Genomic DNA, 15102 nt, shown 5'->3' with positions numbered 1-15102 from the left:
GTCTTTGATCCTCATCAGTAGGTGCTTCAAGTCCTCTTCCTTTCAGCAAGCAACGTTGTGTCATCTGCATAATGCAGGCTGTTAATGAGTCTTTCTCCAATCCTGATGCTGCTTTCTTCTTCATATAGTCCAGTTTCTCAAATTATTTGCTCAGCATACAAATTGAGTAAATATGATGAAAAGACTCAACCCTGACACACACCTTTCCTGACTTTAAACCACACAGTATCCCCTTGTTCTCTTAGAATTGAATATTTTTGTGGCGATAAAATTCCTAACAATAGATTTTTAATACTGAAATCAAATCAAAGTAGGTCTGTGGGTTTCCATTTTGTAAAAATTATTTAGAAGGGTGAGAAGAGTGAGAGGGGAGCATTAGAGAGTAAAGCAAAAGCATTTTGAAAGGTAACCTGTGAAATGAGCTGAGTACTTAGTGTTGTGCTGAAGTCTACGTATAAATTTCTGTGTTCTAGTCTTCCACACCTATTCCTTCAGCTGGAAGAGACCAGAAGCAGAAAAACCAAGCTTGGACCTTTCCCACACAACCACCTGTCTCAAATCTGATCTGATATGTTTTCTATTTTAATAACTTTAATTATAGGTAAAAACCTATGTGTAATCAAAGTCACCATGAATTTTAAATTGGTAATCATAGGAATTCTTAAGAATTTAACACTTCGATAAGTTTTTTGTGATTATTGTAAATAAACTGAAAATGGTAATTCAAGTTCCAGGACAGCTTGGCACTTCAGACCTGTGCTACAAATTAATATTTCACATTTTCCTTCCAATGCAAGCCTTAAAAACTGTTCTTTCAACAGGGACTCTCTTTCAATAAAATATGGTTAAAAATAATTAAAATGTGTGATTTTTGTCATATAGGATAGATAAAAATTATACTGATTCTTGATGACTTTTGTTTACCCAGGAAAGAATGGAGACCTCCTCCCAACTACCGAAGAGGCCGAGGAACTTGAACGGGCCTTGCAGGCAGTAACTTCTCTCGAGTGCCTGAGTACCATTGGGGTACTTACCCAGTCAGATGGTGTGCCAGTCCAGGAGTTGTCAGATAGAGGAATAGGGGTGTTCTCCACAGGTACTGGAGCTTCAGGAATTCAGTCCTTGAGCCGAGAAGTAAACACAGACCTAGGGGAGCTATTGAATGGGCATATAGTACATGATAATTTTTCTAGTCTAGAGCTAGATGAGAACCTGCTCCGTTCTGCTACCTTGTCTAACCCACCTACACCCCTGGCAGGGCAGATCCAGGGGCAGTTCTCTGCCCCAGCCAACGTTGGCCTTACTTCTGCCACTCTGATCAGCCAGAGTGCACTTGGGGAGAGAGCCTTCCCAGGACAGTTTCATGGACTTCATGATGGCAGCCATGCCTCCCAGAGGCCACATCCTGCCCAGCTGCTGAGCAAGGCAGATGACCTAATCACCTCACGACAGCAATACAGCAGTGATCATTCACACTCCTCTCCCCATGGAAGCCATTATGATAGTGAGCATGTGCCGTCTCCCTACAGTGACCATATCACCTCTCCCCACACAACATCTTACTCTGGTGATAATATGGCAGCTACCTTCTCAGCAGAGATGCCCATCATGGCACAGCACTTGCTCCCAACCCAACTTGAGGTGCCACTTGGAGGAGTGGTAAACCCCAGAACTCACTGGGGTAATCTCCCTGTCAACCTTGGAGATCCCTCGCCATTTAGCAACCTTCTCGGCGCAGATGGACATCTTCTTTCCACTTCCCTATCCACGCCACCCACCACCTCGAACTCAGAGACCACACAGCCTGCCTTCGCCACCGTGACCCCCAGCAGTTCCAGTGTGCTTCCGGGGTTACCGCAGACCAGCTTCAGTGGCATGGGGCCTTCTGCTGAACTAATGGCCTCCACCTCTCCCAAGCAGCAACTCCCTCAGTTCAGCGCAGCCTTTGGCCACCAGCTGAGTTCTCACAGTGGCATTCCTAAGGACCTGCAGCCCAGCCACAGCTCTATAGCCCCTCCTACAGGCTTCACAGTAACAGGTGCCACAGCTACAAGTACCAATAATGTATCTTCTCCCTTTACCTCCCCTAACTGAGCATGTCTGTGTGTTTGCAGGCAGGTGGGGAACCCCGTGTTTTCTATCTTTATTTCCTCTTTAACACCCCTCTCCCTTTTCCTAAAGAAGATTTTAAAATAACAGATGGGGACTAGAGGGCAACCCGCTTTCCCAGTTAAACAAGTTGCCCTGCAGTGGACCTTGCTTCAGTGTTCACATGTGCTCCTTTGCACTGGTGCTCATTCCCTCCTGGAAGGTTCCCTCGACCCCCGTGGTTTCCTTAGTGGTTCAGCACAGTGACTGGATAGAATCGAGTTTTAGCAGTGAGTCCTAGAAGTGGAAGATACCTCACATTACCAGTGCCCTTTACTATTTCCTAGTATTCAAATCAATGCTTTCCATTCTATTGCCAGATTTTTAAATAAGTGATTTTAGATAGAATGATTCTATTAATTGCGTTCCTGTGTAAGAGATAGCAAATGGTGTATAGAGGCAGGTGAAGGCTCTGACTTAGCAGCAACCGCTGAACACCACATTGAGACCAGAATTCCATTCCTAATTGTGATCATGTTTAACTAAAGAGAAAAAAAATTAATCTTTTGATCACATGTGTCTAAGTGTGTGCCTGCACGTGTGTTTTTGTGCAGGGCAGGAAGAGCTGTCCCATTGTTGTTATTTTTTTTCCTAATGAGTGTAAGGCTCTTATTTTTCTCCTTTCCCACTCCTGACAGCCTTAAGAAGGTTGGTCATCCTTTCCCATTGAGTTAACTAAAGTTTCCTGAATAGAGAGGGTGGTGATCTGGTTGTGTGAATAGCACGACCCTTTTCTACTAAAGGTTAGCCCAAGGAGAAATGGAACACAAAAAGCCGAATTTGTGTCAGTGACGTGGGGATGTCAGGAAAAGCTTGTCTACAGTGACTGCAAGGGTGCTGAGGTTCTGAGGCCCGTGGTCATGCCGCCTTTTCCGACCTGCATTTCTTTCTAAGTCTGTCTCATGGATACATTTGCAAGATATAATTAAAGAAAACATTTTGCTGTGAAAAGCAAAATAGGTCAGATAGGTCTGGAAAGAGGGATCTGTGAACTCCTTGATCCATCTTTTGCTTTTGAATTTTTCATGTTTACAGTGGTGATTCTTTGTTGAGATTTATAAAATGCTGAAGACACTTGTAGAACCAGTGTATCAGTTGTGAAACGATGTATAATGTCTGAAGGATACACATTTTAAAGTTTCTTTCAAAGCAGAATATGGAAATTAGACATAAATTTTACCTATCCTTTGGTACTTTTACAATAATTTAATTATTTAGGTTTAAGTAAATTTGGAAATAGTTTGGGGGAATTTTTAAAAAGTACCAGGATTTTAGGATTAAAAATTGTATTGGGTAGTTCAGTAAGTTGATGACTTTGAAATGAATATGTGAGGTTTCTTCTTGCCTGCTTTTTTTTTTTTCCCCCAGAGAAGGGTGGAACTAGATTTTTAAGATACCTGTCCTCTGCTTTTGCTGAGAAGTTTCACTGTCCCCTAGATACCATTGGCTATTTATACCCAAGTCTAGTCTAACTTCCATATATATATATTTTAAAAGATGAGTAGAAGAGAACATATCTTAATGATGTGATACAATAATTTGTTTGTCAGGGAATGTTTAAGCTTGATTCTGTTCTTCTAATAGGTAAAGATTTGGATGTATTTTCTTACTTCCTATATGTGTTCTCTTTATGCCATGGTAGTTCTAATCAACCCCTTCTTTTGGAAGCTTTTCTTTCTTTGCTTTGTAAAGGAATGATGGTGATCAGCAGGCATGATGCGGATAACCACGTGCCTGGGATTATGGAGGGGAAATGTCACATGACTGTATGAAATCATTATATGCCCTATTTTGTATTTATTGAAGCTTCTTTTTGTGGGCCAAAAATATGTTTGTAATATATTGAGTTTTTTTTTTTTTAATCATGAAAATTGATTGGAAGATTTATTTTTAATAACTTTGCCTTTTTTGCAGATTGAGAAATTTCTAAATTATAAATTATGTCACAAAGCAAAATTATATTTGGTATCACCATAAATTTCTATTCTGAATGGTGAGAACAGATCATTTGACTAATCCTCACCTGTGAACCTTGTTAGTAAGCTTTTTTATTTTAATGTACTATAATGGAATGATTATGAGTAATTTCCTCTGTTCAAAAGTGTCATTTAGTTTGCAAAAACAATTTGCTGTCCCGTTACAAACACTAGATAACTGTCCATACCCAGTGATTCGGTTTAGTCTCCATGTGTACTAACTAAAGGTTGTAGCAGAGCAGCACATTAACTTCCCTATCGTCCCTTCTCTAACAGTGAAGGGAAATTCAGGGGTAGTAGATTTGAACTTTTCTGACTATTTGTCCCTCACGTTAGCTGCTTAAAATTCTTCAGTTATCAAAACTGAGTTTGCAGTAAGTTGCACGTTTTATTGTTTGCAGTTTTCTGTTTTATATGCATTTAAAAGCCCTTCTCTGCTTTCTAGTAAGGAGGCATGAAATGATGATCAGGAATGTTGCCAGTTATAGCTTCACACCAAAAACTTTGAGTAAATTCATTTTTGTTTAGATGCCCAGGATGATAGCTGAGGAAAGGGCATCCTCAGATGGTACCTGTGTAGGTTTGAGGAATTACAAAAACAAGTTTTCCCTCTCATATCATCTTCTTCAAAACAAGTGTATCCAAGCTTGCAATTTGCTTTGCTCTTGCCATTTGTCGTGAGCCCCATTTTGGAAGAGAAGAACATCTGTAAGCCCAGAGAGATACATCATGTTTTTCTTCTAGCTAATGGAGCAATTCTAGTCTATTAGTAGTAGGTTTACTATTAATATGTAAAGGGAGGAATGAAGTGTCTTTTACTCCAAAAATATGAAAATGAGCATCTTTTAAAATAGCATTTGTGCTATCATAAGGCAATACTGGAATCAAAAATAAATCTTTTATAAGGTCCTAATTAGGTGGAAACTAGACTTTATTCTAATGTTAAATGCATGAGAAGCAGTGGCAAAGAAGGTTCACTCTTTCTGCAGTTCTTTGGGACCATTTATAAAGGCCAGTTAGATTCTGTTAATGTGATAAAGAGTGGCAGTTAATGGATACATTCTATGCTCTGAGAATCAGAATTCCATTCTTATGTATTCTATTCACTGGCTGTGATCTATAGCATCTGAAGAAGAGACGTGTTTTCTTTCCTTTACTCTCTCTACATAATTATTAATATTATTTTAATTAAAGTACTTAGTTTTTTTCCTGTAAAAATGGCTTAGCAATTTGCACATCTGGGTAGGTTATGTAGCTAGTAAACAATCCACAATAGTAAATAGCAATTACGTTTAACCCACCAAGTGACAGATTTTCTAATTATCGTTGTGTACTTTATATGGCGAAAGATTATTTTCTCTAGTAACCTACCATGCGTGATATAACTGTTTTATAAATGACTTCCTGAGCAATTTCATGTTGGCAAGCAGTGTGGCATGTCTAGTGTCCTTCCATGAGAAGATTATAATTTAATGAGAAACAAATAGTGGGTATGGAGATTGAGTTGGAAAAAAAATTTTTTTTTCTTTTCCTTAAAATTGGTATTACTATCCTTAGTGGCTTAAGGCTAAAGAAATCTAATACTTTATCTTTGCCAAATAATTATTTATAAGACTTATTTCTTAAATAGCCAATTATTTAAAAGCCCATTCTCTCAATGTTGAGAAACGTCATTTTCTGTGACTAACACTAAAGCTTTTCCTTATCAGAGCTCATATGCAGTCCATGATCACAACCCAAAAAGGCGAAGACAGCTGTTTGATTAGATAGGAAATTATGTCCTTGATACATAGAGGTACCCCAGCTCTATAATTTTCTTCTTATATGAAAAATTCATATTCCTATTGACTGGCACCACTCAGTTTTTATAAATTGGCACTAGAGTTTGAGCCCATGTAGGTAAATTCTATGCAGTGAGTTCATTGGTATCTGCCTGAAATCCTTCCTGCGCCCTTAAGCATGATGTGAGGTGGTGGTGATGGTAGATAGACGGATCAGGAGAGTGAGGCCTTTTCTTCAAGTTAGCTTAAAAGGTTGTTGTGAATTGATATTTCAAAAAGGTGGGGATATTAATAACACTAATTATTCAATAGGTTTGAAATTCATTTAAAAATTTAGGTGCCTTTTCAATTCATTTTTTTTCTTTTTAGCCTTCTTTTAAAATTCTCCTAAAAATTCTTAATCTGGTATATAGAATAATCTAATATTGTATTCTCATAAATGGTCAACAGAACTCTGAAGTTTAATGAGGCAATTTGAAGGATTCCTTGAAAGAAAATGTAGTCATACTGAACAGTCTTCATTTGTGTCTGTTCCATCACCAACATCTGCATTGCTCCAAGGATTTTTTCCTAACAAGAAATATATTTCTTAGAGGAATATATATATATATATATACACATACACACACATACATACATACATATATATATATGTATGAAAGAACATAGACTTTTTCTGTCAATAAATTTGAAATAATTGAACCTTCCTTGGCATTCTATAGAAAAGTAAAATAAAGATTTCTTAATATCTTGAACTTTATAAGCCTTCCTGGATATCGTATCTTCGAGAAAACCAAAACCCATGTTTGGTAGATTAAAGAAACATTCTAAAAAATTTGTAATGAAACACCAGTGAAGAGCAAATTTGGTTATCTGTTAAGCATTTTCCCCTGACCAGTGAGTTAGGAAAGAAAACATAAAACATATATGAATAGTTATGTCTTCTTAGTAACCAGTACTAAACTTGTGGGTCAACTTAGGGAGCCTTATTTCTAAGTAGCAAAAATATTTTTTCACTCCAGTTCTTATGTTTTCTTAGCTTTCTTCTCTCTGCACTGTGATACAGCACTAACAAAGGAAATGTGGCATTTCAGAGAGATAGAACAGATTGAGGGTGACTTTCTTTACTCTGGTGGTGCAGTGGTTAAGGAGCGCAGCTGCTAACCAGAAAGTTAGCAGTTCAAATCCACCAGCCACTCCTTGGAACCCCTATGGGGCAGTTCTACTCTGTCCTATAGGGTTGCTAATTAGTTGAAATCTACTCGACAGCAATGGGTTTGGTTTTTGTTTGTCTGTTTTACGCTAGGTTCCCTAATATTGGGAATGTTGGCTAGTTGGAATGGCAGAGTCTTTGGTGATTTAACGTTTACTCTGAATAACAATCTTACAAGAGAAAAACCTCTCTCTTAGTAAGCTACATAGGGCAGCACAGCTTTCCTTCTTCACTTCTGCCCACTTGCCTCTACCCACCCCAATACTAAAGTATGCACGTGAATACACATGATCTATACTGATCCTGGCCTAAGAGTAATAGAGTCCTCTTATTTCACTTGTTTTTGTTTGTTTTTTTAAGCTGGGGACCACTGAAGTAAGCTCTATATGCACCCAAAGTTCCCCTTGGAAAATTTTTCAGCATGCAGTACAGAAGGCTCCAATGCAGCTAAATGCCACACTATTGCTTTTACTTGGGGAATAAACTGATTTGCCCTGAAATGACTCCAATCTGCATCATTAAGGTACAGTTGGCTCCAATGGATAGTGCTGAAATGGTGGCAAGTTTGATACTTGTTGACATTGGCTTCATCTGTTTGGAAGGGTTGAATCAGTTCCTCTCAACAGTGATAATTCTTTTCACTGTATAGTGTTGAGTATGTCTCAGGGATTCCTTGTGGAAGTTAGGGCAGTTTTTGTTTTTTTGCTTTTTTTTTTAAAATAAAATAATTTTCAAAGAAACTAAAGGTGACTCATCATTGAAGAGAGAGCAAGAAAGAGAAAACATTTGGTTTCATAGTCCACAGTGTCTTGCATAGGACTTTTTTCCTTTCTCCTTCAGGCTCTCATCTCAGCTTCAGCATACAAAATCCTTTCCCATCACGCACAGCTTTAAAACTTTTATTTAAAAATTTACTTCCCCAATGAGCTTTCAGAATACTTATTGTAGATTTTAAGAGAAAAGGTATATTAATTTATGCTATTAACATCACCTCATAAATTATAAGTTTTATACTAAAGCTGTATTGAGTGTAATGAATTATGTTGCCTATGTGTTTAATAGCTAAAAAGTTATATATGAGCTTTTTTTTTTTTTTTTTTTTAACAAAGCAAACTAGTGAAGCACCTTTTTACACTGGATCTCTGCCGTGTCAAGGTGTATAGCTGTCCTTTGCTACCTTGCAGATTAGAAAATAAAAGGATATCCTGAGGCCTCAAAATGTAGAACACCTTTAGACCATTTATTACTGCTCATAGAACTGTTGAGAATCATCTTCTTTAGTAAATGATCTGTGGTTTACACTTAAGATGGCTAGAAGCTTAGTTACAGGGTAAATAGAAATACGTAGATCAAGTAAAACTCCAACTACTGTAGCTGGAATTTGTAAACTAAGTTTTTAAGACCTCTTTTATTTCCTATGGATTTATTCTTTAATTTACAGTTCACCTGTAAGTTGGGAAGTAAAATAGAGAGAAAATATTAAATCTAGATGTTCTCAGTGTGTTATTCAGGAACTTTTTATCCCTCCTCACTAAGGAATTCCCACTGTGACTTAAAAATAAAATTAAATTACTTATGTGCATGTATATGTCTGTGTTTTTACACACATGCAAAAATATACATTGGAGGCATATGTGTGAGAGATATGAATGTGTGTTTAGGTAAAAAATAGGGAAAGGTAACAGAATGTATTGTAGAAATACAATTTATTTAGTTGAGAGTATTGGAGTTACTTTCTCATTGTCTCTGTAGTATAAATACACCAAATTCTTCATTACGTTATGTTAAAAGGCTAGTTCTGATATCATGTATATTTTATTTTAACCTTTTGATTAACTTATATTATGTTGTGTTTTTAAAATGACACAAGAAACAGCAAGTTCTAAGACCAGCCTCTCGCTTTTGATCATGAAAATAGAGACAGACAGACCAGCCCAGACATTAACTGTGTTTATTTCTTGGGGTGGTGGGACCAGAGATCTGTTGAACCTTTTTTATGTTAATAATAGATTTCTTCATACTTTGAGTTAGAAAATATTGTTGATCATCTTTTCTTTGTGAACTTAAGAAAAATTATAGGCTTTTAATTTTATAAAGAATGCCATTTTTTTGAAGGGGCTACTTTGTTTAAAGAGTTGGTGGGATCATTTCACCATTGCATATTTCAAAACTGGGGTGATTTCAGTTATTTCCAAAATTTTTTAAAAAATTACTCAGTTTTGCTATTATTTATGAGGTTAGAGTGTCTCCCTCCCCCATATTTTGGCTATAGGAAAAATTATACTATCTTTGACTTTTACCTAATTCATATGGAATTTAAAAAAATACATTCCTATATTTTGAGGCTTAAGTTGCTATACGTTCATTACAGAAGCATCAGATGGTCTAAAATAGTCAAAAGTAGATTTGTTTTTAAATGTTCCAATCATATTTATTTTAATATAAAAAATTCATGTACTTTGAAATATGTCAAAACAGCTTCTTATAATACACCTGAATTTGTAATTGTCTTTGAAGGCTCGTTTACTTCATTTTAAATACAGTCAAGACCTAGGAAAGCTTTATATGTTGTTCTTTTTTGCAGTTGTATTTTTGCAGCATCTCCCAGTTTCATTCACTCTTGCTTTGTGGATTTAAAAAAAAAAAAATCTGCATATTTCTTGTACATATGCATGCAAATGAAAGAAGGGAGTTTGTATTGGTGCCATTTCTCCCTTCAGTTGCTGGTTAATGGGATTTGCTAGAAAAAATTCCCCCTGATTGAAGGGTGAAAATAGACCCTTTGTGTATATCTGTACAGAGATATATGTATATGGGATGTAGTGGCACTTTGCTGAATGTGAACTTGCCTTGTCCATGGAATGATTGAAAAGTATTATGTTTATTTATCCATTTGTATAAATCTATATATACACGTATGTATATGTGTGTGTATAGATAAAGCTATATACATATATTTCCCTAAAAAAATGTGTGTGTATAATAGGTAAACAGCCTTTATTAAGCAAGATTATATGTCTATGGAAATTCTGGATTATGCTGTGAACCAGAGGAGGTGATGGTCTACAGCACATCATTAGAGCATACTAAAATGGAAGTCCTTTGGATTATAGTCTTGTTTATGGTTATTATAAATTAATACCTGTCAGAACTATTGCCAATTCCACTATTCTTCATCATCTTCACTACCTTCTACTAGTCAATCTCTCATCATTTTAAAATCATACTCAATTATGTTCTTTCCCCTTAATTATATACTTTCTAGCTAAAAGCATTTGGCTTAAGCATATTCTTTCATTAACATCTCAGTTGTTTATTTTAAAGGTCTTTATCTCTGAAATTCCCCAGAAGATACAAATTTTGGTAATATTTTCTATAGTAATTTTGAGAATTTAGTATTAATTGTCTCAAAAAAAAAAAAAAGCCAGCCTTCAGACAAAACTAATTTGAAAGTTTTACCTAGATAATTTTAGGACATTAACTTAAATTGAAAAAGAATGTAATTTTGATTTTTATGATTGATATTAGTATTAAGCTCATTTCCTCACTTACTGTCATAATTTGTCATTTTAAAATTTTGGTTTATTTTGTAGTTTATCATAAATTTACCATTTTCATTTCAATGGGAAGCCTGCCAGGTTACATGTAAGCCTCTTGAATTCTGTAACTAACTCATTTTACTCATGAAACTGCTTTAGTGAATTCTTGTGTAATGAATTCTGCTATATTTCCTTTTGACTTTTCTCACAGTTGTGACATTCTGTTTTAACTTTGCTGCAGCTCTCTAGAAAACTTGCATCCCTATATATTGTGCCTTTAAAGCTCTTATGCACACACAGACAAAAGTGTATATATACATGTTGGAGCATGTGTACATATACTTTCGTATATACTCACACAGTATGTCTCTAGTATATATTGTGGGAGTGAATATATAAATATTCAAAGGCAATGAAATGTTGCTGTCTAGATATATATGTATATAAGTAGTGTTAATATACTGTATATACACATGTATATGTATGAGTTTCAAATGGCAATCTTCTACATTTAGCAAAATGCTGCCCCTACTGGAATATTGTCACTGCAATGGCAGTTGTATGTAATGATTTAAAATACATTATTGAAAATTATTTAAAGAACATTTGAAAGTCTCATCTAAAGACATCCACACATTATTTATTTATCTTCCTTTTCCTTTTATTGCTACGTTTTTTAACTGAAAGGGAGACTGTCATTTAAAAACAATGCCATCTGTGCTGTGGCAGTAACAAAGAGCTGGAGATTCACTAGAGGAACCTTGTGCGTTTTTCCTCTCTGAAATGAAGATGTACCACAACGCAGCCTATTTATTTCAGTTATAAAGCTATCCTGATATTTCCAGTAGTTTGTTTATGCCATCTATCATTTCCTAGATCAACTTAATTCACCAGTTTGCCTCTTCCTTTCATTAATAAATAATGATCATTGAGATCATTTTGCCAGAAGGAAGTTAACTACTCTAGCTGCAGGGAAATACATCACCTAATTATCATTCTGCCTTGTTCAAAATTCAACTTTGAGAGAAGGCAGATCTCTCATGAAGCTGTCTTAAGCATGTTTTTCATTTATTTGCTTAAAGGCCTTCGCCGAACATGTTTTTTGAAAGAACTCTGAGTCTGCATGTACATAATATAGATTTAATTCTTATTCCCTACAGCTTCAGGTATTTTTCATCAGTTTGACATACTGAATGCAAGAACATTATGAAAAAAACTATTATTATTTTGTAATGAGTTGGCAGCAGATTACATCTCAAGACCTTACAGAGAGAAGAAGGTAGATGGACAGTCCTAGATGGTAAGATGTTATAAAAAGCAGTGGAGTAAGCATACCCCTGAAGACTATACTAGAGAGTTAGGGTTTGGATGATATTACAGAGTAGCTTAGCCAGAACTTGATATCAGAAGCAGCCTTTAACAAAAATCCTCTTGGCAATTGTATGGTATTAACTAGAGTACTGAAGTGTAAATTGAAACCAAGTTCCAGTGGGAAATCAAAGGTGAGGTAGCTTATTTAAAACCAGTAAAGGACAGACAGGTTGCACATTTTTACAGTCTCTTCTAACAAAGTAACTGCACGGTAGCAAGGACTAGCAGTTCTCAAACCCCTTCTTTTGTGTCCTCATTCACCTTGGCACACAAGTATGTTTAATAGGCCATACATTAAAAATATTTACAAAAAAAAAAAAACTGCTTAAAGGGAACTTACAAACTGAGACTCTTCTCTGTGTTAATAGTGGCTGGAAGCTTAGTTATATGCACAAAAGCTGGAGCTACTTGTTTCTACACAGACTGTAGGAGCAAGATGAGATAGGCAGGTTTTGGTAAGAGCCTCTAGTTCTGATGGAAAGGCACTCTGTGGTATGGAGTGCAGTGTTGCTGGGGGAGACCACATTTTGGTAAATGATGGGTTTTTGGTTTGTAATTTCCCTTTAAACAAGAAGAGATGGCTCACATTTTCCATATATATATCTCAATGAATGTACTGTATTACTGTTTTAAAAATTTGATGAAATAATAATGGATTGGTCTCCTTTTGTTATCTGGTCCTTGTTTAATTTGTTTAAGGGTTTTTGTATACAAAAGTTTACATTTTTATGTATATTTTTCTTGTGTAAAAACTGATGTAATATGTGTATAAAAACACTGTATGTATTATCTGTATATAGTGTGACAAAATGATTTTTTTCTTTCTTTCTTTTGGATGTATTAATAAATCTTGCTGTGAAGTAGCTTTGTTTTTAGTGTAGTTTCCTGTGCCTGGATGTTGGTGGAAAGTGCTAATCCAGGGTAGGTGTATTTTTCTTTTTTTATTGGAATATAGCCAACCAACCAACCAGTTGCTGTTGAATTGATTCCGACACGGTATAGTAAATGTTTTTTATATCTTATGTTTTATCAAGAAATCTAGGGAGATATCACGTGGTTTCTTTATGGTTAGACTAACAATGATTAATTTTCAGAACATCTGTGAATCAATGAAATGCTGCTAAAAGTGACTTTGATATGGTATCTGTCTTAGTTATCTAGTGCTGTTGTAACAGAAATACCACAAGTGGATGGCTTTAACAAAGAGAAATTTATTTTCTCACAGTCTGGTAGGCTAGAAGTCCAAATTCAGGACATCAGCTCCAGGGGAAGACTTTGTCTGTCAGCTCTGGAGGAAGGTCCTTGTCATCAATCTTCCCCTGGTCTAGGAGCTTCTCTGCACAGGAACCCCGGGTCCAAAGGACACGCTCTGCTCCTGGCACTGCTTTCTTGGTGATATGAGGTTTCCCTGTCTCTCTGCTTGCTTCTCTCTTTTATATCTCAAAAGAGATTGGCTTAAGACACTATCTAAACTTGTAGATCTCATCAGTATAACTGCCACTAATCCATCTCATTAACATCATAGTGTTAGGATTTACAACACATACGGAAATCACATCAGATGACAGAATGTTAGACAATCATACGATACTGGGAATCCTGACCTAGCTTAGTTGACAGATATTTTTGGGGGACACAGTTCAATCCGTGACAGTGTCCAACCTTGATACCCAACTGCAGCTTGCATCTGAAATTGTTATCTGCTGTAATGGAGGTCTTACAAGCCAGTTCCTATTTCTTTTTATCAGAAGCCCATTCTCTCTTCATTTTCATAGCTTCACAAATATAAGGACAACTATATATTGTATAACCAAAGTTAAAAAAAATTATCTCTTTAAGGAGAGTGGTGAGGAATAGAATGGAGAAGTTAGTAGGGGTGAGAGCATAATGAGCATGGAAGGCTAGAATAGTCAGTGGGACAAGAGAGTGGTGATCAGCTGTGATTTGGGAAGATTGGTGTTGGGATTTAAGAGATTGAGGTTGGTCGCAGGGAGATGAATTAGGGGGTGGCTACTGCAATAGTTTAGGCTAGATAATAAGTCTGAAACTAGTTGTGCCAATAGAAATGTAAAGGAAGTGAGAATTCAAAAGGACCTGGAAACAGTGATTACATGTTAGCGGCAGCGAGGAGGAGGAATCAAAAGAGGTTTTACCCCTGGGTTTCTGGAAGAATGGTGATGCCAGTGGCAGAAGTGGGCAGAACCACTCTCAGCACGCTCCTCAGTTTTGAGAGAGGCAATGAGTTTTGAATATATAGTCAAGTACCGCGTAACGTCCATTTGGGTAACATCCAACCGCATATATGTCCATGGTACCATAAGGGTATAGAGTTCAGAAATCTCAATCAGAGAATGGAATGTAGCAAATTTAGGCATGTCAGACTCTACAATCAGGAAGATCCTCACAAACAAACAAAAGTCCTCCAAGCTGTTAAGCTACAAGAGTAAAGAAAATGTGAGAGGGACCTATATCAGATATGGAGAAATAGCTGATGACGTGAATTGAGGACCAAACACAAAAGCAAATCCCTCTCAGCACATTGACAAACAATTGCTAAGCCACGAAGTTTGTATGAGATACTTAAAGAAAAAGCAGGACCAGACTACGATATCCAGTTTAGTGTTAGCTCTGGGTGGTTCAAACACTTCAAACAACGTTTTTCACTGCATAATGTGAAAGTGAGTGGTGAGTCTGCGAGTGCTGATGTGAAGGCAGTAGCGGAATTTGTTGAAACATTAGATAAACTAATTGTAGGAGGCTATTTTCCCCAGCAAATTTTTAATATGGACGAAACATTTATATTCTGGAAGCGAATGCCTGAAAGGACCTTCACTCATAATATGGTGTTCACACAAAACGTTATCGTAGATGTTAAGTGACGCATACCTGTACAAAGTTTGAATTGGGAGCGGGGGCATCCTGGCGGAGATGGCCAACTGATAGTTGTAGTTAGGGCTCAGAAGAGAAGCCCAAGGCAAAGACAGATTTGGAAGCTATGGGCATAGAGTTGAAGGTTGAAGTTGTAAATGGTCAAGGACAGATATTTGGGGAACGGTTCTGTGTAATCTTATTTT

General features: G+C 36.5%; 1 protein-coding gene across 3 annotated transcripts in view; it reads left to right on the top strand.

Annotated features, from left to right (window-relative positions):
* The window catches only part of INO80D (INO80 complex subunit D), a 60774-nt gene extending 48407 nt beyond the window's left edge, over positions 1 to 12367 (top strand). For 2 of the 3 annotated variants that reach the window (XM_004378261.2, XM_023733016.1), the window contains exon 11: positions 929 to 2339. In XM_004378261.2, coding sequence (XP_004378318.1) covers positions 929 to 2094 — 1166 coding nt within the window. In that variant the 3' untranslated portion in view covers positions 2095 to 2339. Of the gene's footprint in view, positions 1 to 928 lie in introns of all 3 variants that reach the window. The other variant, XM_023733015.1, reaches the window with a different exon arrangement.
* The last annotated feature ends 2735 nt before the right edge of the window (positions 12368 to 15102 follow it).

The sequence above is a fragment of the Trichechus manatus genome, unplaced genomic scaffold (genome assembly GCF_000243295.1).
Source record: "Trichechus manatus latirostris isolate Lorelei unplaced genomic scaffold, TriManLat1.0 scaffold00056, whole genome shotgun sequence".
In the NCBI taxonomy this organism is placed as follows: Eukaryota; Metazoa; Chordata; class Mammalia; order Sirenia; family Trichechidae; genus Trichechus; species Trichechus manatus.
This window is presented reverse-complemented; position numbering and strand designations above follow the sequence as displayed.